Source organism: Numida meleagris, chromosome 11 (genome assembly GCF_002078875.1).
Source record: "Numida meleagris isolate 19003 breed g44 Domestic line chromosome 11, NumMel1.0, whole genome shotgun sequence".
Taxonomy (NCBI): Eukaryota; Metazoa; Chordata; class Aves; order Galliformes; family Numididae; genus Numida; species Numida meleagris.
Genome location: NC_034419.1, coordinates 7,513,317 through 7,537,798, shown reverse-complemented (window position 1 = coordinate 7,537,798; position 24,482 = coordinate 7,513,317). Strand labels below are relative to the sequence as shown.

At 35.2% G+C, this 24,482-nt stretch overlaps 2 protein-coding genes across 19 annotated transcripts in view; one reads left to right on the top strand and one right to left on the bottom strand.

Moving 5' to 3' along the window:
* CACNA2D3 (calcium voltage-gated channel auxiliary subunit alpha2delta 3) overlaps positions 1-24,482 on the bottom strand; it is a 422,632-nt gene that overhangs the window by 51,810 nt on the left and 346,340 nt on the right. The gene's annotated exons all lie outside the window — the stretch shown is intronic.
* LRTM1 (leucine rich repeats and transmembrane domains 1) lies at positions 12,319-19,277 on the top strand. The gene is made up of 3 exons (XM_021409187.1): positions 12,319-12,857; positions 14,261-14,857; positions 17,889-19,277. Exons 1-3 carry the CDS (start codon positions 12,851-12,853, stop codon positions 18,320-18,322), a joined length of 1,038 nt encoding a protein of 345 aa, XP_021264862.1. The 5' UTR covers positions 12,319-12,850; the 3' UTR covers positions 18,323-19,277.

Here is a 24,482-nt window from a genome sequence, read left to right as displayed (position 1 = left end):
GCAACTGGTATTTCCTGGAGGCCAAGCTTAAGCAGAAAGGGAGGAGATATTGGGAACTTGATGTGAGGCCAAGCTGAAAGGGGAGCAGGATGATGATTACCGGGAGGCCGAAGTTCATCCAAACTCAAACCACGGGGGAAAGCTGAAGGGCTTGGTTTGCAGCCAACCCCTGACAAACTGAACTGTGGAGGGCAGTCTGTGAACATCATCATAAACCAGATTCCCTTTGACTCCCCGACACACATCTTCCTCCTGGAGGACTAATGAAGTAGCAGCAGGAGCAAGAGGAAGCGGAGAAAGGATATAAATTGAGTGGAAATGTAAAAAAATATAGACACTGTTGACTGAAAGTTTTTTGCCTTTTCAGGAGGCTTCACTGAGGAGCTTGGAGGGAAACAGGTTATCTGTAAATTATCATTCAGACAGTTATACCATATTTCAAACTTTACAAGATAGTAGCTGTGCTGCCAACACTGTAACAAAGGGCTCACACAAAAAAATCTACTATTTTACTCCATGATAAACTCTGTGCACCCAGAGTACAGCTCAAGGGAACTACTTGGAAATGCATTTGTAATTTTTCCAGGAAAAAAAAAATCTTTCATATTTCTGGAGGGAGGTAACCACTTGGCATGCAAAATTACACTAAGTGCACTTTGCTGGAAAGATATATACCTTGTTCCTGAGAAGTACAAGGAGAACATTGATAGTATAAAAGTGGTTTAAACTGTACAATTTAAAGAGAGTGAAGTAGGGCATGGTTAAGCCCTGTCTGGTGTCTAGAGAATCCTCCCTGTGATTTTTAGAATATATCTGACACCTACTGACACTTGTTTCATTGCATTAGAAGAAGAAAAGAGAAGTGGAAAAGGTAAAGAGAAAAAAAAAACAGAAACAGAAAAAAAGAAACAGAAACAGAAACAGAAACAGAAAAGGAAAAGGAAAAAGAAAAAGAAAAAGGAAAAGGAAAAAGAAAAAGAAAAAGAAAAAGAAAAAGAAAAAGAAAAAGAAAAAGAAAAAGAAAAAGAAAAAGAAAAAGAAAAAGAAAAAGAAAAAGAAAAAGAGTGGATTGAGTAGTTTTATTTCTCACAGCTGAAGTCCTAATCTTAATAGGTAGAGTGGCTTAGCCAGTATTTCTTTCACATCTCAGCCAAAAAGCTGTGGTTTCAAGTTTGCAATTAATGAACCTCAAGAGACTCAGAGTTCAGAAAAACATCCAGAAATTAGGATCCTTATCTGAACTCTTGGAGGCTGTGACCAGATTCTCTTAGGAGATGTCAGGCTCTCAGCTTCCGCTTTAACTAAAATACGCTGTGGTCACATTTTGATAATGTTTTCTTTTTTCAGATTTGATCCTGGCTACTACCTAACTCATCTGAAAGACAAAGTTCTTATCAACAAATTATAGCATTGTGAAAAAGACTGACTTCAGAAATGGGAAAAAATGTTATTCCTCTTATTTCCAAAGAGGTCTATCCCTCCCAGATTGGAATTCCAGCATTTCAGGATGGCTACCGTGAATATACAAAATCTTACTAGGCAAACAGGCTTAGCATATTGGTTAAGAAAACACCAACATTTTATCAAAATCATTACATCACTAGAAATAAGACTTGGATTCCTTAATGACTGAGTTATAATGTGACATTCTCTACAAATTGCACTACGCTGTGATTATCAAATTACTTAGAATTGCTGTAAGGCTAAAGTCAAGTAACACATTAGAAATACTTCCATTATGGATTCTGTATTCAAAAGTATAAAGAAAACACTAAGAGTGGTTTTGCAACCCCCTGTATTATGTTTGTATCTTTACTGAACAATTGTAAAAGCAACGGTAAAATATACAGATAGCATGCTTTCTCATGAAAATTTATTCATTTTCTAGAACTGGATTAACATTGGCCATGATCTGAATACTTTCACATTTAGTTAGCTATATTATTTATATTACATTTGTAGAAATTCTACTGCAACTGTTATGAAACTGTCAAGATATATTAATTATTCCTTTTAGGAATTACCTCTTTTGGAGAAAGACACGTATATTTTCTTTAAGTATGAGAACTGGAAAACAGTGCAACTAACAGGTCAGGCACTGAGGAACAGGAACAGAGTAACAACTTCCTATTTTATGTCGCATCACATTTTAGGAAAAAGTTAGCATCTTCAGAATTTCTAGATAAGCTTATAGCCTTCAGCAGAAATATTTGCTTAGGTCTGATCTTCTGAATATTCATGAATCGAGAGAGATTTTCACATTGCTAAAAAGTAGCCAAGAGCTTATTTGCTTCATTAGATAAATGAATCATTTTGCAACTCCTGGGTGTTGCAAAATACAAAGAGCAATCTATTGACTTATCTGTGGCCAAGTACATATTTAATAAATGCTTTTAAAGGATAGTCCAAGTAAGCAACAAATGTTAAATGTTGTTAAATGTCAAAACTATTAAGACTGATAAAATGAAGACACCAATGGATTTTTTAAAAAAATTCTTGATTTCTTGATTTTTAAAATTTCCTCATTGTCTGAGATCCGTGTGCCAAGTTATGACTATTCTTGAACTTCTCTGTGAGCTATTAACTCCTGAAAATAGAATAAGTGCTGGCATGTTTTCCACAGTAGCAGTGTAAATGTGCTGTACTTTACAAAAACTATTATCCAGATGCTTCAAGAAGAAGTATACTACAATTTATATCCTAATATTTGTAGGATTTAGCTTTCGATGCAGTAGTAAGGCATATTTTAAGAGAATAAATTCATATTTTGTAGGAAATCAGTAGCACAGATACCAGCTCTAATCCTCTCTAAAGGAATAGCTTCAAAATGAATCAGGAAGGTTTGCTGAAAGGTAGCTGTCTTAGACATTTCATTAAACAATACAAAATAGCTGCTATCACTACTAAATTGTGAGATATGTACAAATTCAACTGGGGCTTATGCCTAAAATGTGTTGAGTATTGCTACTGCTCACTGAAGTCTGAAAGTTAAGGGATGCTCAGCATATGATAGGAATAGAAAAAGTCCTTAAATATCCATTCAGATAATACTTTTGGCAAGAATTTTCAGAAATGATGTTGTTGTTATAGAGGTTCAGATGGTATTGACTTAGAATGAAAATCAGTCTTCAAAGGCCAAATTTTTATAACTGTTAGGACATATACAGCTAGAAGGGCAGACAAATACTGATGGGATTTGCAGTTCTTATCTCACATTGCAATCACTATATGTCAGGGAGTTCTCCCAAAGTCTCTGTTGCATTCCTTCCAACACTAGCAGGCAACAGAATGACTTTGAATCACAAATTTGCAAAAAGTAGGCACCTCTAAACTACAGAGGCTCTCTTGAAAATGTTGCCACAATGTATTTACTAGAACATTTCATTTTCTAATACAGTCAAACTAATCAGCTCTGCATTTTACTAGCAAGAATGCTAGAATCTTTTCCAGAATGAATAAATCTCTCAGTATATCCATAAGGGAAGCAAAGGTTATCACAATTTTCTCACTTTACAGAGCAGGTATGCCCTACTCCAAGGGCAAAGCCCACCTTCCCTTCATTAAAAAAAAACATCTAACACACATACTGGAAATGCATTAAGCTTTTACCAGCTTAGGTAAAATACATTTACATAGATTAATATTTGTATCTTGATTTTTATATTAAAAAATGGTAAAACTATACATAAAAGGAAAATGAGAATGCTATCAGAAGTTTCCCTGCTTTATTCCATGCTTTTAAGCATCTATAAAGGCAGAAGGCTATAATTTCTGCATGCATAGAGATACTCTTATACTGTTCTTCAGTACTTCTTAACTAAGGTTTTTTTTTCATTTAATTCAATAAGATTAGATTATGGTACTGATTATGATCATTTCCACAAATCAGCATTTTAACTGAGTTTCCATGGAAACTCTATACGCTCCCATTTTCTTTCTAGACAAGGCAATGCCTGTTTAACAACTTGAAAAATTTGATGAAGACAACATGTTTTCTTTAAGTTACATTAACCAAGGCCAATATTTCCTAATTACATTACCAGGAGAAACATTTACAGCAGGACTTTTTACCATGAGAACCCCTCCATCATTCAACCCATCTTAATCTCTGAAAAACAGGAAACATCAGCATTACCATTGCTTAACACACTCAAGACATGTTAACTGGTCTCATAAAATAATCTCTTATTAAATGACAGACAACATTATTCATGTATTACATTCTTCATACATAAGGATATTATCCTATGGCATCTGAATTTCTGAGAAACTTCCATCAGAGAACACATATCTATGAAGATTGGGTGGTCCAGAGGCTTAAGAACCGAGAGTCTGAAGACTGCTCTGTTCCTTGCACTGATGTTTGCCTGCAGTGCAACCTTGAGCAAATTATCCTATCTTTCTGTGCTTTGCTCCACTTCCATGTTAGTGAAATGAAACAAAGGACACCTTACATTCTATAAAAAGTGATTACAATATTATGAATGAAAGCAATAACAGCTAAGTATTATGAATACATGTTGCACATTAGACTGTGATCTGTAAACTGACATAACAACCAGGCCCAAACTCTTGATTATGTAAAACCGAAAAATATGCCTTAGCAATAGTAATGAAATACTATTGGAGAGGTTTGGAGATAAATAGATTTTTACCTTTTGCAATGCAAATCTGCACTGCACCGTGATGAAATTGGAATGTTGTTCTGCATTACTGATTTTAGCCAGGTTGCAATCAAAACTTAGAGAATCATGCATTGTGTGACTCCTTCTGACAGACTGGGGTCTACTTATTTTACTTATTTTTCATGTACCCAATTTAAGAAACTGCAGACTTCAGAACTAAGTATCCCAGTTAAAAAGTATCAGCATGTAAAATATGATGAACGAAGGGCATTTAGTAGAGTAGACAAGGTGTTTACTTTCCATAAAGCCTGTATTGAACATTACAGCTCCTTTCAGTTGCACAAAATACAAACATTCACCAAAGCCTATGTTTGGATCATTAGATCCCCAAACCATCAAAAACTAACAATTACAGAGAGAATCCTGTTTTTTCCTCTTTCTAGAGGGTTTAGAGAAAGAGGGCTTGTAGCAGTAACTAATGAAAACCTATCTAAGATCTTACTGACACTAAAAACAGAGGTATGGAAATGATTAGTTCTCTAAACCAGGCACATAATGCATAACTTCTTCAGCTTCTAAAAATGGTGGCTTACTTTCTCCCAATGACTACTTTCAGAAGCAGAGAAGCCAGTAATATTGTTCTTTGAACTTATCTATTCTAACTCTGCTGAAACACAGAGATGGAGAGAAAATGGACACTGAGAAATGTACTGTCATTTTGAGAAGGGAAAAAGATGAAAAGTTTCAGCCAAAACATGAGTAATCAAGGTCAGCCCTGCCATTATGTTCAAAAATAACTTAGTGCAGAACAGAATGAAAGCAAATAAAGATCAAAATATGCTCACTTTAACCAAGATAGCTATAGCTGTTTGGACAGAAGAAGATCAATGAGGCTGGGAACTTCTGAGATCATGTCCTAAATTAAATGGTAATAAAATAAAAGTACCTTTAGATAAAAAGAGGGATGCTGCATTGCATTAAATGATAATGTGTACCGCCTGAGTACTTATAGTCTTATTCAGTGAAATGGAAGTCACATGCTAACACTGAAGATAAAAAGATGGGACTAACATTTAAATGTTTCCTGAGCTTCAGAAGTAATGACTTACTTTTAGACAGTATTTTTTTTCTTTATACTTGCCCACAGGCTTTTCAAGTGCTGTTATAATACTGTTATCTTAACAACTAATGCATTTGCTTGACCCAGAAAATTAATCCTTCAGCATTTTAAGGGACAGAAAAATAGAAACCACAGTAACAAGCCTGCAGATAATTTTGGTTAGTACAAAAACAAACCAAAACAAACAAAGCAACCTAAGCCAGTAGACATGGCTCAGTCTTATGACTGGCAGGGCTTTGAAATTTATGCCAAAATTATTGAAACATTTTCCTCCTTACCTAGCAGGCAGGATGTCAGCCATTTGGTACGATACTTCTAATAATTGTATTAAATCTCAGCAAATTATTTGCATTTTTACCAGGTCAAGAAAATGAGAATACTGTACCTTTTTGACATAAACTTATAAATTGGAATCACTATTGAATAAACTCTAGTGATGAGAAAAGAAACCATAGAACGAGGTCCTTTTGTGATTCTGGACATGAAAAATCAAAACAAACAAAACAAAGCAAAACAAAGCAAAAAGAAAGAAAGAGAATAAAAACAGAGAAAAAGAGGTTTTCCTTAAAGATTTCAATCCCTAGTTTCCTTTACTTGCCGTTAGGTTATCCCAATAAAGTTGCTTAATTATTGCTGGTATAAACTGCACGCCTCTATAAAAGGGCTTTTATTAAAGCTTATTTTTATATTTCATAGCCACAGGGTTTTTGTTGCTGTTTGGTTCCTTTTTTTTGTTGCTTTATTTAAATGTATATTGCTTTATTCCTGCATAAATTTCCTCCCAGGGTATCTGAAATCCTTAATCATCATCCCAATATTTCTCTCCCACATTACACTTTTAGAGTCAAGTTCCATGTCTTTTAAGAGTACTGCTTACGTCAGAGGGATCAAGAGGTTTAAGTTTCAGTACCTATTAAAGGAATTTAATTATCCAAGCAGTTCCATTTGGATACACTGTTCCTGTTGTTACTGTTCTTTGCTAATCTACACCAGATTTTCCAGTATTGTAATTCTCATTAATAAAATGCACTCTATAGGAAGACATTTCTTCTCCATACATTTTTTTCCTTCCTTTCTTTTTAGAGAAAAAAGATCTCTCAGTGGCCCCTCTTACAAATTCTGAACAGAAACATCAGTATCCTTTATATGATTTTTTTCCCAAGTCTTTATCATGTCTGCAAACAGTACAACTGGATAAAATTGAAGGATGAAAAATCCCAACATTAATCAGTGAATTTTACTTAAATAGCAGTGTCCTGCAATAAAAGCATGAAAAGGATTAATGAAGTATGAGTTCTTATTTTTTAGCCATTCACGACAGCAGCTTAAGAAACAGAAATATTTGCCACATTTTAAAATCTTTCTTCCTACACTGTGAATATTTCAGAACTGTTTTACACAAGATTGTTCAAGAGAAACCCTTCCAATTCTAACCATTAAGGAAGAGCAGGAAATTTTCTCTTTTCTTCCTTAAGTTTAAATCCAGGGTGAGGTACGACTACGAATAGAAATTGTTTTTAAACGTTAAACAAAACAAAACAACTACAACAACAACAAAACCTAAGGAGAAATTTAGAAAATAACTTTGTCTTCAGTGTAAGATGAATAAGCTACCTAGAAAAGGAGTGAAGTACAGTGAAAGCAACCTCAATTTCAACATGTTTAAGAGAGGACAAAAAGGATCTAAAATGTCAAGAAAAAATAAAATGTACACTTGTCCTTATTTTCGTATTTACATTTTCTTTGTCCTAGTTTTATTCTTTTTATTTCTGTTACCTTCATGTCAAGTAGCGTACATTTCTCCTTACAGTAGTAGCAAAATGAATCCATTAATTAATCACGTCAGTGATATCTCTCAGCTTCACATAGAGATTCTCAGCATGTAATAACAGGCAGTTGTCATTCATCAGGAGATGTCTGAACCTTTTCCCCCTCCCTCCTACCTGTGACAGAACAAACACCCTACTGACACATAATCTGCCTCGAAATATGACTTCATCTAGCTTGCATTTAAGGGAAAGTAACATTGCATTTCTCTTCTTTGCACCTCTTCTCATTCATAAGGCCTTGCATCCCTTGCAATAAACTTTCTACCTACTGAAGTATACCATAGGGCTGGTGCTCACGTACTTTCCAGGTAACCCTTTCTGAACTTCAGATACTGCTTACTTATGGGGAAAGAAGTATAAGCCAAATGGATAACAAATAAATTATGTTAGAGTTATTCTATCACTACAAATTGCTGGATTGAAAGTCTTGCATCCCCTTAGTGAAGTAAAAAAAGTGAAAAAATCTGAAAAGGAATGACCCAAACAACTGTCTCCAGATTACCTGCAAAGAGCTGGATATCAATGCTGAAAGGATTTTCCAGTCCAAACCAAAAGAATAGTTTGGGGATGAATGCAGTCCTGATATCCCCCATGCACCTACAATGATCAGTGATACCATCTGACACAGTGGCAGACACTATGCTGGTTTGCAGGTTGTTGGATACAGCAGCCTGTAAGTCCCTCTGAACTGTCCCGTTTCCTTCCCCCACTTGAATGCAGAGTGTTTCAGCTCATCTAGTCCACTATTGTATCTCATTCGCTGGCCTCAACTAGAGGTGTCAGAGGAAGGTGCAAAAATTCCCTTAAATAATAATTATGGGGGAAAAAAAAAAACAGCCTTGAAAACCTTGCCCACAGGGAAAGGTTTTTCTCCATAACGTGTATCATTAGTTGTTGATTAAAGCCCTTAAGAGTGAAAGTTTATATCTCTTCTAAATGATTTCTTCTTTTGTCCCATGAGGTAACTATGGCTCCAGATTATGTATGAATCCTACTAATTTTTGGCCCAAGGATAACTTCCAGCACTGTGTTTCATAAATTAATTATGTATTTTATAAACAAGTACCAGATGTATCTACGTAAGGTAAAACAAGAAAAGAGAATGGGCTCTTCCCCTCAATTCTGTGATCCAAAATACAAAATCAAACTGCCTACTGGTTTCTTTATTTCTGGAGTTACAAAATGTTGTTTCTCACCTTCAGAGTTATTAATGAACAATTCATGACTGCCAAAAGCAGGCACAAGCAACTTTTGGATAATAATGGTGCCTCCATTGTGATAATCAGGATTCGATGTCATTAAACTTTGACTGTTATTGCTTTTCCTTTATCCTGCCTAACCAATAAGACATCTGAAGAAATCTACATGGGCAGACATGGCCAAAATATTAAGGTTAAAAAGCTCTTCAAGCCAAATTTGATTTGATCCATAGGCTTATACTTCTCTTGTGAAAGGTGGTCAGGAATAGGATCCAATGCCTTCCTCTAATTTTTGTCTACTTTTGAAAATCTAGTTCCTTCACCACAAAAGTTGAAAGGGTCCTGAGCTCTTTGGGTGCAAAGACTGCCTTTGTAGAGAGAAAAACATGAGGAATTCAAGATACAGTACTCCATGATTAGTCTACGAAAAGGATTGGTTTGTATCCTAATCCAAAATGAAGAAGTGTTTGCATTGCCTTGAGTTGTGTTTGGGTCTCCAGCAAGAGTTCAGTCATGCTACTAATCCAAAGGAGATAGCTCATGCCATTTCCCTGTAAATGTTACACCCCCCCATCCAAAAGCAGAAGGAAAGGAAGTGTAATGGAGAGAATGTACAGGAATTGTCTATTGTGGTTTTGGGAATGTTTTTTTTTTTTTTTCATATAATCATGTCTGTCTGGACTTGACATGTAGTGTAGCCAGAATTTTACAGACTTTAAGTATTTGATATATGTATTTAAATTGTTTCCCTTCTGCTAGAGTCTAATTCACACAGTGTTCTGTAAAAAGAGATGATTCTTGTACATACTATTCCTTTAAAGCAGAAAGCAATAAACTGACGTAACAAAGTATATTCTGGCAAAGCAGACACTGAAGTGCCCCACCAGCACACATGGACAGGACACGAGTTGACCAGGCTGGATTACCATGGGCAATGGGAAATGTATCCTGTTACAACAAGGCACAAGTTAATTTAAGCAGTCACAATAACACAGTTGCTGCACCACATCAGACAACTGAAAGGAATCCTGCTGGTTGTTCAAAAGGCCAGAAGTAGAGTAGATTTCATGAGTTATTCTGTTTCTGGCAAATCTACCTGTTTCACAACTATAATTTTCACCACATCAGACTTCTCTGTCATAACCAAAGTATTATTACTAATCAATAGGAACAGGATATGGATTATAGGTTAGGGAAAATTCTGTTTACAAAATACATGTATTCAGAGTTCTCAGTGTGAGGAAAAAATGGCTACATCTACATGAAAAGCAAATCGACAGATTTAATCATACGTTTCCAAATCTGAACCCAGCATGAAGATTTTTTTAAAAAGAGTAATAACTTCTTATACCACAATTCAGAGTACATAAAACAACCTCTGCATTATTGTTGGAACCGAACCTCCCACAGCGCTTAACTTTCTGTGACCTTGTCCTATGAACATCTCTTTAATACTGCAAGTGCTAAAAATAATACAATTATAGCAGCAAATGCTTACCTAAAATAAGAGAGGCAGTTAAGAGACATTCTTCAAGGCTTCCATTAGATGATAGAAAGTGCTGTGGGAGCTTGCAAGCCTACCTGGTCAGCAAACATTAGTTAAAGAGGAACAACTCATTAAAAAAAAGAAACTTTGAATTAAACTCTTTGAACTCTTTGCTTTAGCAGGGGGTTGGATTTCATGATCCCCAAAGGTCCGTTCCAACCCCCACAATTCTGTGAATCTGTGAATTCATGAGCAAAAATAAAAATGTAGATTCTGAAGAGAACTTAAAAGCATGAAAAAGTGTTATCATAACACAATATCAGCATAGCTAATACCTCCTGTAATATAACCAATAGTCATGAGAAAGACTACCATTGTTACAAGGTATGGATTATGTCAAGGACAGAGGGAAACTGTCTGTAGCAACAAGCACCTGAGGTAAATTTGTTATTTTAAAGAACAAAGCAGAGCGTCTGCAGCTACAAAGGCTACCATTTCTAAGGATTATTGTATTTAATAATTGCCCTTCTTACATTTAGTTCTGTCTTCATTAAAATGATGCAATGGTACTATTTCAGATAGGTCTGTCTCTGTGTTTCTTCAGTGTGTGTGCACATACATGAGTTGGAAAACAGCAGAAAAATATGATCTACAACAAAGATTAGAGAAGTGCTTTTCTTTAACCTGACATTCATCTTCCTCTCCCTTTGGAAAGTTGAAGCCATTTACTATGGCTGTTACCTGGCAATCTACATCTATGGATTTTCTCTATGCTAAACCGAAATCTTTCAGGCTGTGTTAGGATGATGTATCAATCCTCATGAGAGTCAAAGACGATACGATCTACCATTCACAACAATAATCCTAGTATCTTTGAGATGATGAGTCACATCTATTTACAGAATGCCACTTGTTCCATGTTCTTCATCACCATTTCACAATACTCATTGTTTCTTTGGGTATCTTGAATGGTGTCAGAATCAATTCAGCAAAGAATGCAATAATAATCATTACTGCTCTATATGCAGTTTCCTTTACAGGAATCAAATCTCTTCTTCAAAATCAAATCTCTTCTCTCAGGCCAAGGAAAAGGGGTTAAAGATGCCCACTGCAGAGGATGAGAGTGGCTTGAGAGACAGAGAAGGCATGAAGGACTGAGAGGAATGCAGAACCAATAGAATAATAAAAAAACATTGACCAGGCAGGCATATGAAATGAGTAGTGTGTAAAAAACATATGTAAGGTACAAGGTTAGGGACAAAAAGGCTGATCTAAAAGTTAGAGGCAGGACTACGGCTGCTAGAAAGTAGCAGACATTAGAGCTGCTTTGGAGCTCCTTTGCTGGAAATATCCAAGTCTCAGCTTGACAAGGCCCTGCATAATCTCATGTAAGGCCTTGCTTTCAAAAGCAATTTGGACCAGATGTTTTCTAGATGTCCTTTTCAACCTTTACTTGTGTACTATTCCTTCTATAACATTGGATGTAGCATACAAATTCTACAACAGAAAATGAGTTGTGTTCAACTTTCTCAAAATCACATAAAAGAAGAATTTGGACCAAAGCAAGCTATGCTACATGCCAGAACTGTTCTTGAAAGCTTTTGACTGCACAACTTCCCTCCTAATAAGAAGGCTAACAGATGATAGAGTGATTGTATGACCATGAAAGACTCTGTTATACCAGATCATTAATTCCGTGAAACACCTCTGAGTTATTTCATAGTCACAAATCCTTTTTTTGTTGTAGCTGCTAGTATGATGGAGCTACGCTGAAGAAGTATCAAGGAGGCAAATCAAAACTCTATAAGAACACAGTCCTTTCGTTCAAATAATGTTTGGAAATAAATTTCTTCAGTATTCTAAGTGTCCATTGCCATTTTTATGGAATGAGACACCAGTTCTGGGTTCCCATGCAAGAAAATCCTGTCAGCACAACTAACGGATGTCAGATGAATAAGCTTAGAAGAGCAAACAAGTGCAGTGTCAAAACCATGTCATCAACCCACATGACTATTCGTAGCAATATTACACACTCCACTGCCTCCAGTCACAGCTCAGGATAATCAGAATCCTTGTTCAGAGTCATCTGATCCTGCAAAAATTGACACAGCATAGCTAATATTCCACCACAATTCAGAAACTATGCTGGATTTTAAAAGGCAGCTTTATTTTCGTGCCTTCCATTTGAGGGAGATTAAACAATCGAAAAGACAGGGCTATCAGGTCATGATTTGTATGTTACAGCTGTCCGGTTAGAGTTGATAGTCACTCTTTGCATGGCCTGTTGACAGATTAAAAGAGGCAGGCTAAGACTCTGAGAGTCAGAAATGGACACTGGGGGAAAAAAAGATTGCGATAAAGAAAAAAACCAAAGGCTGATGGAGTAACTCACTAGAAATTGTAGCACTTCTACTCAAGCCACAGATACAATCTTAAAAAAATCACCACCACCACAACAACAAAACAAAGAGAAGAAATTGGATGAGCATGTTACAGATTTGAAGGAGGAACCAGAATAAAGTGTATATTTACTGTTCTACTTCAGGAAACTGGACTGAGTCTTCTTCAAAGTGGGAAACAAGCAAAGCAGAATGACAGGTGAGATACTGATGCATTCAGACTAAAAATGAAGAAGCTATCTTGTTCTCTAGGCTCATGTTTATTTTTAATTCTACATTGGAAGCTGTATGTCAGTTTCTGAAACCAACTGTTGCAGAACAATATAATGAACTGAATGTATTGCTCACCTTATTTGCAGGAATGCTGATTTTTTTTTCAAATGAATTTTACTGTATAGAATTCAGGGATGGCAGGAGATTATTTATAATTTTAATATGAATACAATTTCATTTTAAAGGGAAAATTAATGATAAATTTATGAGTTAAACTCAAAGTTTCATTTATATTTTCATACATAAGTTTTTCATATTTAATGTTCTAATCACGTATTTGTTCCTTCAATTTGGTATTCCCTGTTACTAATTAATATTTGATCTTTGTAAGCCAATAAACAGCATGTTCCTTAATTTCCAAAGGTTTCAGGTAGTAACTGACCAAAATATTTTTCATTTTAAAATAGCAAATAGTAAAAATGGTTTGAGGTGTCTCAAAACCGAAGTGACAAAAAAATTTACCACTGATTTTCTTTATTCAGAGAAACTCACATCACTTAACACCATTTGAATATTTATTTATTTAATTCCATGCTTTGTATAAAATGGCACATTCCTATACAAAAGGAAGTTCACTAGCAATATATGAAAGATAAAAATGATATATTTTTTTTCAGTTAAAGCTGACCTGAACATCAGGGAGCAGATGATAATTATAAATGATAAGTACTAAATACTGCTAAGTACTCCTGTGACCTCATTTATCTTTATAACAGCTTCTTGACAAATGTTTGCTGAGTGAGTAGTGTATCTATGAGAAGTACAGCTGGAATTCAAGCAATAAGTATAAACATAGATATTTTAAAGAACAAATTTAATGGTTGCTGAAAAAGTACTGTTAACTGTTTTTATAGAAATGCCTTTAAAGCTTGTTACTCTCTTGATAGCACATTAACATAATTCTTTTTAGGTAGTAAAGCTAGTAAAAAAAAAAGATGTATGATGTATGATAGCTGAAAGTTGTTACTACTGTATAAACATTACAATTTAGTAATTTTAGAAACTTCATACAATTCCCTTCAAATATTACATTTTTGCTGATGGCAAAACCTCCTGAAAACAGATTACTCTTAAGACAAAGCCATGATCAGTGCTTCACTTTAAGATATTGGGAGCATTTATTTCACTCCATGTTACAAAAGTATTTCAATAATACTTGTGATTTACTAATGCATTGTAAAAATTATGAACTGTATTTATGCTATCTACATTATAGCTTATGAAGGTGCAGTATATGCTTTTATTTTGTTATTGACTTCTGTATTGTCAAAAGACAAAATATTTTATAATAATTTCAAAGCATTATTGCTTCTTTCATTTGTGGTACAGGTAATCGGCTTCTGGTGCTGAGTGTTGTCCTCATAATACACATGGCTCATGGGTGTCCTCAAAAATGTCTATGCCATATAGCTTCAAAGACTGCAGACTGCAAGAATAGAGGATTTACTGAAATTCCTGCCCACTTACCACCTGAAATTCAGATACTGCAGTTGCAGAATAACCGTATTTGGAGGATCAACCAAAATGCATTTACTGGAACACCATTGCTGAAAATCTTAGACTTGTCTAATAATTCTCTCTCAAGTTTTGCACCAGGTGCTTTCCAAAAATTACGGTATCTACAGGTTCTAAACCTAACTAGAAATTTGATTCATTATATAGAAAACAAGACTTTCAGCTTCCTCCCACACCTCAAAGAACTGGACTTGTCATCCAACAGCATTATACGTCTGCCTGAGACTTTTGGAAACAGCACAGGGAATATAACATTACTGTCAGTGAAGCATAACAAGCTTCAGAAAATGGAAAGAGTTCTGCTGGAGTCACTTCCAAACCTGAAAGTTGTTCTTTTCAAGGATAATCCCTGGCTATGTAATTGCAACGTCTTTGGCCTGAAACTGTGGTTGGAGAGTTTTCTATACAGAGGTAAGGAATTCTTCTCATTACATACAGCGCACATGAGAACACAACCTTCCAAATGCATCTAACTGATTTCACTACTGTAGCGTAACAATTTACCCCACACCTTGCATCATACCATCAAATAAGTGTACTAAAATACATTCCCATGCATAGCTCAGAATATAGGTGCATTCATAATTGCAAGGGGCCAACTAGAATCACACAGGACAATTTACACTGAGAGAGAGAATACACAGAGAGCATAGATACATTCTAGAAACACGTGTCTGTAGTGAGTGTATGTGTAAACATCCATATGTGTATCTACATACGTAACAGGTATGCTTGAACACATATACTTGCTTTAATACTACCAAAATGCTTTAGCTAGAAACCAACCTAATATTCAGGAGCTTTTTACCTGATGCATGAGACTAAACATCAACACAGACATCAGTATCAGTTTAACTCTAGAGAACTCAGGATTCTAATTTCTCTTTAAATTAGAACTCAGTATTTCCTTATAAGAATACTTATCTAAAAATGTGTGTTTCACCCCATACAAGCTTACTCTTGTCTGATATTACTTTCTAATTTGTTGTCAACTAGTTGTAGTACTAAATTTACTAGTAATATCCTGACTGATACGTGCAATACCAGCACCTGAGGAATGTTGAAATTAAAAGTAGTTTCCTATTTTGTTCACGCTTGCTTTTAATTAGGTTCAAGAGTTATGCTTTATAAAAGAGAATATGACCTAATTCTAATTTTATGTATTTAAGAATTTGTTTTGCTTCCTGAGCTCAGAGAAGCTTTATAATTTAAGGTGATTAAAATAAAGAACACAAGCTTTCATCATCCCAAAGCACTGTTATTCACATCCCTTGTACCTACAACGAATGCAGAAAAGAATTAGGCTTTGAAACAAATTTCTTTCTCCTGGGAGGTATGTTCAGACTCCGAGAATTCAAAACTGCAGTGCAGTTTACTTTTCTTTAAATCAAGCTTTGAGGCTTGAATATGATGGTCTATCTGTACAGGAAGGTGACATGGAACATGTGAAGATGGTCCATGTTGCCTTTGATGTACTGCCATCTCCAAGCATCACAATTCCACGGGCCAGTCGGAAGACGATACTGTCAATGCAGGGACACAGGAACAGCCTTCTTGGGGAGCTAAAGCTACTTCCAGAAGTAATCTTTTAGAACAGATAAAAGCCTATACTCCTCTTATCTTAATCTCAATACTTTGGATGGTAAGATATTACACTATCCCAGGGCCTAAAGTTGCATTATGCAGGAACCATTTCTTATAACAAATTTCAGCAGGAGTTTTGACTTCTCTCTGCAGAAGAAAGTAATGATCTAAGTAAATGTATCAGATTATCTTAATTACTCTGCCAGTAGCATAAATTCCATAGCTTATTTCCAAAAACAACATTGTTCAGAAATTCAGTAACACCCTTTTATTTTTTCTGAAAGCTATACAGATAAGTAAAATGAAGAGATATGGAACTTACAAATTAATTTCAGCTTGAAGTTTTAAGGGAAGCCAAGATACTATGTGCCCTTCTATATTTGTTCTACCCTAAAATCACTTCTGTGAATCACATGAGGAAAAATCAGTTGTATTTCACATTAATCTTCCCCATTACTTATATGGTATGGTTATGACAAAACAGTACAGTGGCCTTATGGATACTGCAAGTCTTAGCAAAGCACCAATAGAGATGGATTTTTGTATGAATTAAGAATTATTATCTGCTTTGACCAATACAAGTCTAAAAGTTGTTAGTATTTTTAGCCGAATCCAGCTATTGATATATGATGAAAATTCTTAAATAATTATGAAGAATTCTTCAGTTCAGGCAGAACTCCAGCTCTCCATTCCAAGTGCACATATTTTAATTGCTTTTATCCATAGAAGGACCACAGTTGCAGAATTTGGAGATTTATCTACATCCATGTTCAAACTAACACATTGGAGGTGCTTGGAACCAGGCTTTGGGTTTGTCTATCAGAGACCAAGAGACAAGCTGCTATGCTCATATCTATCTTGGAACATCACCAATATTTGTGGTGAAGTAGTCTCCAGATTTTCATCTGAGTCCATCTTTATTCACTGCTTTCTCAGATAGAATCTTTTCAGGGTGAATATTTCTATGCCACGATTTAACTAAAAGGTGGGTTATTTCAAACAGAGAGGAGGGAGAAAATTCAACTAACTTGATTAAGTTAAACTTTTTAAATATGTAAACATTGGTTTTGGCCTTGTTGACTCCTCAACACACCATACTCCTAAGGCTGTGATGTATGGTCTAATTAGAACCCTGAAAGCAACACCCTGCTTGTGTTGCTTTATATGCTTAGGAACAACAGTGTGATTTACCAAGACTGAGGCTTCCTAATTCATTTCCCGTTTATACTAAAAACATCCTTTGAGAGGATGCAGAAGCTGGCTGTAAGCAATTATGAAGTTTAGCATTTGAACAAGTAATAGATTGATTAACCTTAACTTCTTTAAACTCGGAATATTTTCTTACCATGAACTGTCAAAACATTGTTCATGTACTCAACTTACTGCGCTCTACTTCATTATAATTAATGTATGATGTCAAAAGAATGATTATTTCATGGGTTATTTCGATCAAGTGAGATATGTTTACCAATATATTATTTCAATTTTTCTTTAGAAAAAAAAGAAGTGAATACAAATTTGCATGCAAAGAATTTGCAGTTAGCAATCTCTCTTACTTTTCATCTACGACATTTCTTGCTTACTTTTATTTGACAGCTGGTTTTTTACTTTTGCACTTGTAACAATGCCTGATGAAAGTTATTACTTGCAAATAATTTCTTCTATGATTGTTAAAGTGCAGTAATCTTACCTTTGATCTAACTGGAAAAAAAATATGGCTAGAAACCTTTAAAAGTATAAACTCAAAGCTGACTATAAATGTAATTTGGATATCTGTAAACTTTACATGAAGAGAATTCAGAAACTACAAAATATTAAGATCATCATCAGTTTTTTTTTTTAATTTTTTTCTTTTCAGGAGGAATAAGTGATGGCATCATCTGTGCAACACCAGGGATTCGGAAAGGCAAGGACCTCCTCAAAGTTCCTTACGAGCTGTTTGGGGCATGCCCACTTACGACAGCTCACGCTCATCTGGCCACCACTCATCACCACAGCTTTGAGCACAGGAGTTCTCTGAAGCACTCCCATCACAACGAACATGGGGAAAACAGCAGGCCAAGTTGTGAACCCAAACCAAAGCCAAGGCCTGTTAGTTTGCGTCATGCAATTGCCACTGTAGTAATAACTGGAGTTGTCTGTGGAATTGTGTGTCTAATGATGTTGGCAGCTGCTGTTTATGGTTGTGCCTATGCTGCAATTACTGCTAAATATCACAGAGAACATTTGGCCCCTGCAAGACAGCATGGGACTTCTGAGGAAAAAGAGCCATTTGATAGCTCCCTGGCTTGAGTTACTTTTGTGTTTGGTTTCTTGAAAGTAAAGAGCCCTCACCTCAGTTTAAAAGCCTGGAACCTAAATAGGATTGGTTTAATAGTAATGACTGCTTTTCTTTGCTTTTTCACATTAAAGAAATTTTGTGTGTGTGTGTGTGTGTGTGTGTGTGTGTATTTATGAAGCAGAATACAAATGCACTTCTATTTTGTGTTGTATATTCTGAAGCCACTATGTAAGGCTGAATGCATGAGAGAATGAAATTTTTACACAGTCATTTCCAAGTATTCCATTCATTATTCCTAGCTCTTGATGTAATATTGGGATGACATATGAGCAATGGCAACCTACACTTAGCACTCAACATGAGTGAGTTTTCTGCAAAGAAAAACACAAATAGTTGCAAATGATGAGAGTTTAGGATTTTAGAACACCTGATTTGTATTCAGAAACATAATCTGTAATCAGTTTTAGAACTGGTTGGTCTATACACTGATAATTTAGAAAACTGTTATAAAATTTCCAAATACATATTTTTCTACCTTCCAATCTGCCTCTATTATGAAGTCTAGAAAGCAGTAAGTACCTTGTTGTCTATCATATTTCATTTTTAAAGTACTTACAAGAAAGACGGAAGAGAGCTGAGAAATCACAGGAGGAGGTAGTAATGTTACACTGTGCTTCAGGTACAGACACTGAGATAAGCATACGCTACATAAATGAAGAGACACTACCTATTGTCTTAGTGGGATACATGCTTGCTACAGACATTTCTGAAACTCCTTAATCCAAAATCTACACAACTATTCAGTTTTGAAAATGTCAGGACTACAGATGGAGTCCTGATCACAGCGCTGCCCTTCAGCAGGGAGGATCACCTAGCTGCATGTTTGCACATCCTCAAAAAGAAAGCATTCAGATGAATTAATTCAAGGGTCTGCCCTTTTTGCAGCACTGTTCTGCTGTCAGAGGAAACCAGAGCAAAAATCACAGTCACAAATTTAGAACACAAAGAATATTTTGAATGTGCAGTAGTATTTTTCAAATTATTCATAGAAAAGAAGAAAATAATTCATAGAAAGAAAGAAAAGTCTCAAAACAACCAAAAGAGATCAGCTACTCCACCTACCCTTTCTGAGACTAGATGCAGTACATCTAGTCTGTTGGTGACAGATGTTTCTCTAAGGTGTTTTTAAACCTTTACAATGACGTGGATTAACAATCTGCCTAGGCAGCTGATGCAGAAATTGACTGCAGATTTTTTCTTACTATCTGTCTGAAACATGTTGCTAGTGTGTTTTAATGGCCAGAAGTCTTGAGGACAGCAGCTGTCTCTCCAGTAAGAACAAAACAAAGCTGTGCCATGGTATTTGGAGACCTCCGATCTTCTTTCAATGGATGGATTCCCAGACCAAGTCTTATTAGAGCAGCTACAGCCATTCCAGTAACAGCCTCAACTGAGTAATGAGCTATATGGCAGAAGTCACATAACCCTTGCTCTTATCTACTTAGTAATAATTGAAACCTAAATTTTAAAGCTCATTCCTGCATCTGCAGTTACTTTCATGTCCAGGGGAAATTAAGCATCTCAGTCTTAATGTAAATCTAGCACACAGTGAAGACAATCAATTACTCTTTCTTTCTTTCTCTCTCTCTCTCTTTTTTTTTTTTTTTTAATGTTTACTACTACGTACTTCATATTACAGTTAGGCTGTTCTGGACTAAATAAATCAAGCTGTTTCAAAATTTCCTATAAGAACACATCTTCCAAACAATTTTTATCTTGCATTCTCTGGAACCTTTTCAGTTTTTCTACATTTTTTTTTTTTAAATGTGATGCTTTAGACCAGGTATATTACTTCAGCTGAGATATTATCGGAACAGAATTGCTTAGAATATTTATATTCTGGCTCTTTAAATCTGATCTCTTGATGATGTAATTCCAAAGTGAATGTGCTTTTTTTTCTGTTGAAATATTTTCTAAAGTTTAATGAACAATCTGTTTTCACAGCTAAGTCATTCCAGTGTGGAGATCTACATTTTCTATTCTTTTTATCAATTTAGCAGGATATTATTTTTCAAAGGAAAACATAGCTTTTCAGATAGAGAAATAATTCAGGAAAGTATTTTACTGCCTATGGGCCAAAAAATTAGTTCAGAGCCAAGCCAAATAACAGTGCTTTCCTATGGTGACCACCTGAAATGAGTACGCTTGCATTCAGACTGCAGATCCTAAAATGAGAGCTAATAAACCTCTGACCTCCATGGAGATTTCAGCCACAGTCTTTTTAACAGCAATGCAGCTCCCATTACTAATAAGTTTACACCTCTCATGTATTCTAGCAAAGGAAGGATTCAATATTTCCCTGTCAGAAATAACCAGAACAACGTCTTAGTCTTCAAAAATAGTCTTATTAACAAAAAACTTTTAGGTTTTTCTTACTGTAAGAAATTAAAAAAAAAAAAAAAAAAGGAAAAGTGAGACAAAAAGGCAATGAAGGGCATAACAACATTTAAAGGAACTCTTTCCAAGTCAAATTTAAGATCCTTTGGGGATTTTTATGCACAAATAAGGCTGTAAATTGATATGGAGTTCTGCCAGAAAGCAAAGTATTTTGAATTTCCGTTTGTTCACTCTGCTATGGAAATACAGCAAGCCAATCCATGCAAAATCTGATTTATACTTTCTAAATAGGTATTCTTTAAGAATAATAAAAAAACCCCACCCAGTAAATGTCTCATTTAACTTTGGCAAGACTATATAAATTTAGAACTGCTTGCAGTTACCAAATTCCAGTTACTTATGATGCAAACGACAGACAGAGAAAAGAGAAAGTATAAGAAACTAATGAAAAAATAGATATAAAGGGTACAATTTTGTTGCCTATAACAAATTTTCCATAACAACTGTTGACCGTAATGTAGTAGACTGGATCTAGGGATTCCCCACAGAAGCGTCCTTAATTTGTAAAGCTTAGCAATGGACATCTGCTGCTGAAATAAGTTGTCTGCACAGCTTTATATTTCAGATAAAGGTTGCTGAGAAAGCTTTGTTATTTTTCCAGCAATCTAGTAAGTGGTATTATAGTAAGTACAGTATTTTTTCACTAATCTTCTTCCCACAGAATTTAAAAAATATATCAGGATACATTATTCCCCATAGTATTTGCAAAGGTAATGAAAGTAAACATACTGTTTTATTCCTGTATTTTATATAGAGACTCACAATATTACAATGTTTTCTGAAAAACTGGCCTCCTAAAATGTCAGTTTAGAAGAGTTTAGAAATTGCAATATGCCAACATTCTTTACAGGAATTGTCCCTAGAAACTATATCAAAAGAAACAAAGCTTAAATTGAAACATATTTGTTTGCCGTATGTGCCCTTCCATTCAAAGCCTGCAAAAAGATAATTGGCACTCAGCCTCATTATTCCCTATGTCCTACCAAAATTAGCATCCCTCTTCTTGAACATCAAAGTCGAATTGAATGACATTACACATAGCTTATCTATCATTAACAGCATTAACAAAAAAAGACCAACTGTTGCCTACTAATAACCATTTATCTTTGCTGGCCTGAAGACAAAGATGTGTAGGCTTTAGTTAAGCTTACAGAAAGTAAGCTGAATTTTACAACTTTGATCTTTGGACGTGGCTGAAAAGTGTCATAGTACTAACAATTGCAAAAGGTCTTGATACTTCCTGGGCTTATATCATCTGAAATATGATTGTATGCTCCCCAGATGAGACAGGCAGCAACATCAATCATGTGGATGTGGCAGGAAGCCACAACAGGGGAGAAGGAGTAGGAATTGGAAACCCATAATAAACAAACCAGTGAAAGGCACAGTTATCTCTGATTACTGAGGGATACCCCATAGTTTCAAGGCTATATACACTATAGGCTTGAATTTTTGCATAAGACTACCATCCTCATTTGAAGACACAACAAGCACACAAGAAAACTGCTAATGTTTTGAAATATTTTTACTGTGGAAAATGAATTAATTGATCCCCAGTACTTAAATTGGGGTGAATTATATACTACATAATGGCAGAGAATCTCTCAAATGGCTTTTGAGTTTCATACTTGTTCTGTATTATTTGAATTTTTAAAAAAGAGCTGATGTCTTTTCTGCTGTCTCATACTACAATCAAGGATTTATTGTGCCAGTAGAATTATTTAGTAGAATACCCCTAGAATCAGATTGCTATAGATCACAAGATTCATTCTTCTACTTAAGCTCTTCCTCTCTGCCAAAATTGCATAGTACTCAAAATCAAATGAGCAAAAAACCCCAAAAGCAAAGCAGAAATGTAGAAGTGGAGAATGCTCTGTGGAATTTACTCCATTTGTCTATCATATTACATATATTGGGAAATTGATCTAATTCATCCACCAGAGAACTGCTAAGGAAAGCCCAAGAATTAAATAGGGTTTACATTATCTACAAGCAGATATTAGCAAAGAAATATCTTAAAGAGCCCCGTTATTTAATTAATCCAAATACTAACTCTGTATGGTAAATGAATTGAGAACAAATAGAAATGAATGCAAATGTGTGAATTCTGAGTATACCATCTAGCTTCAGGTGATGGTGAGAGGCAGGATTTCACTACTTGCTCTGAAGGACTCAGTAGGGCACTTTGCATGTCTTCGTGCATTACCTACAAAGTATGTTTCCTAAGCAAGTCATGGCTTTTATCGTAAGTCTGTCAGCTATTTAATGCTAGGCTGTGCATATATATACATTCCAATTTTCCTGAGACTGAAAACATTAGTCTGTAGACTAATATTAGATTTATGAATACACAGATAATATTCAAAATGAACAAGAAACTCCAGAAGAAAAAAAAAAATAGTGGTTTTCCACCAAAGCATGCAAAGCATTTTGAGGGATTTACTAAACACTACTGCTGAATATAATCTTCTGTGGCTTACAACGTGGAGTAAAGATTAAGTAAATCACTGTCTTGCCTGACAAGGAAAACATCTATTTTAGAACGATTCAACAATTTGGTTGGTGTGTCATTCTGATGACATATTCATTTTCCCTTAGGCCTTCATACTAAAATGCAGTTTTATAGATGGTGCCATAAATTTTAAGGACTCTGTAAGACAGTGACATTTGCTTGCATGTTTTTAATATAGCAATGCCAAAGCAATTCACGTTGCAAAAAGGGGGAAAAAAAAAAACAAGTAAGCAGTACTGAGAGGTTTAAAATAGATACAATTATACTGTGCTGTTGTAACAATAGCTGACTTAGCTATTTGTGATACATCTACAATACCTGCCACTCCTAGAACTATAAGTAGTTCAAGCTAGTTTTAATTAAATTAATGGGAGTCACTTCAAAACATCTGCTGGATCATGCTCAAAGAGAGATGTGCATACGAACTTCATTCTAATTCATTCATTAAAAAAAAAAAATCCTAAATAGAGTTTCAAAGTAGCATTTATACAATTACAAGCACACACACATGAAAGAGGATGAAGATCCTAAGTTTTGTAACATATAGGCAGCCAGTCTCTGATACAATGCTCACACTTTCCTCCATGAAAATACAAAAAGCTCTTGCTTACTTAGAGCCTACATAACTAAGTCTCAGTTACTGGAAAACTGATATGATTACAGATTTTCCTTTCAAACTGCTGTCCTATAGAAGCTGATTCAAACAGAAAGATGAAAAAGCTGAAGTCTGACCAGCCTGAAACAGACATACTTGTATTTTACAAGTAATGTGAGAGTTTGGGTCTTTCTTTTTTTTTCAAGGCACAGATTGAAATAGCTTAAACAACAGGGTTTTCAGGGTCATTTTTCTGTGGCATTCAAAATCACATGTCATTTTTAACAAATTAGTGCTGAAAGAAGATATGGTAAAAATTTCATGTATCTTACGGATGGGGAAACAAAAAGGAGGACCTAAATTTTCAAATCATATCATTCAAAATATCTGAAGGGTTTTACCATCTTAATCAAGAATATTTAACATGGAATAACAGAATTTCCTGTTTGGAGACAAAAACTTTGAACTTGTATATGGACTCTAGAAAGAAACCATTCTGAATAGTTAAATACTGGAAAGCAAAATGAGCCTAGCTTTACTTGGGGCAATCTGTTTACAGGTGTGAAATGTAATATTTACATTTGCACAGCAAGGATTTTTGGTAAAA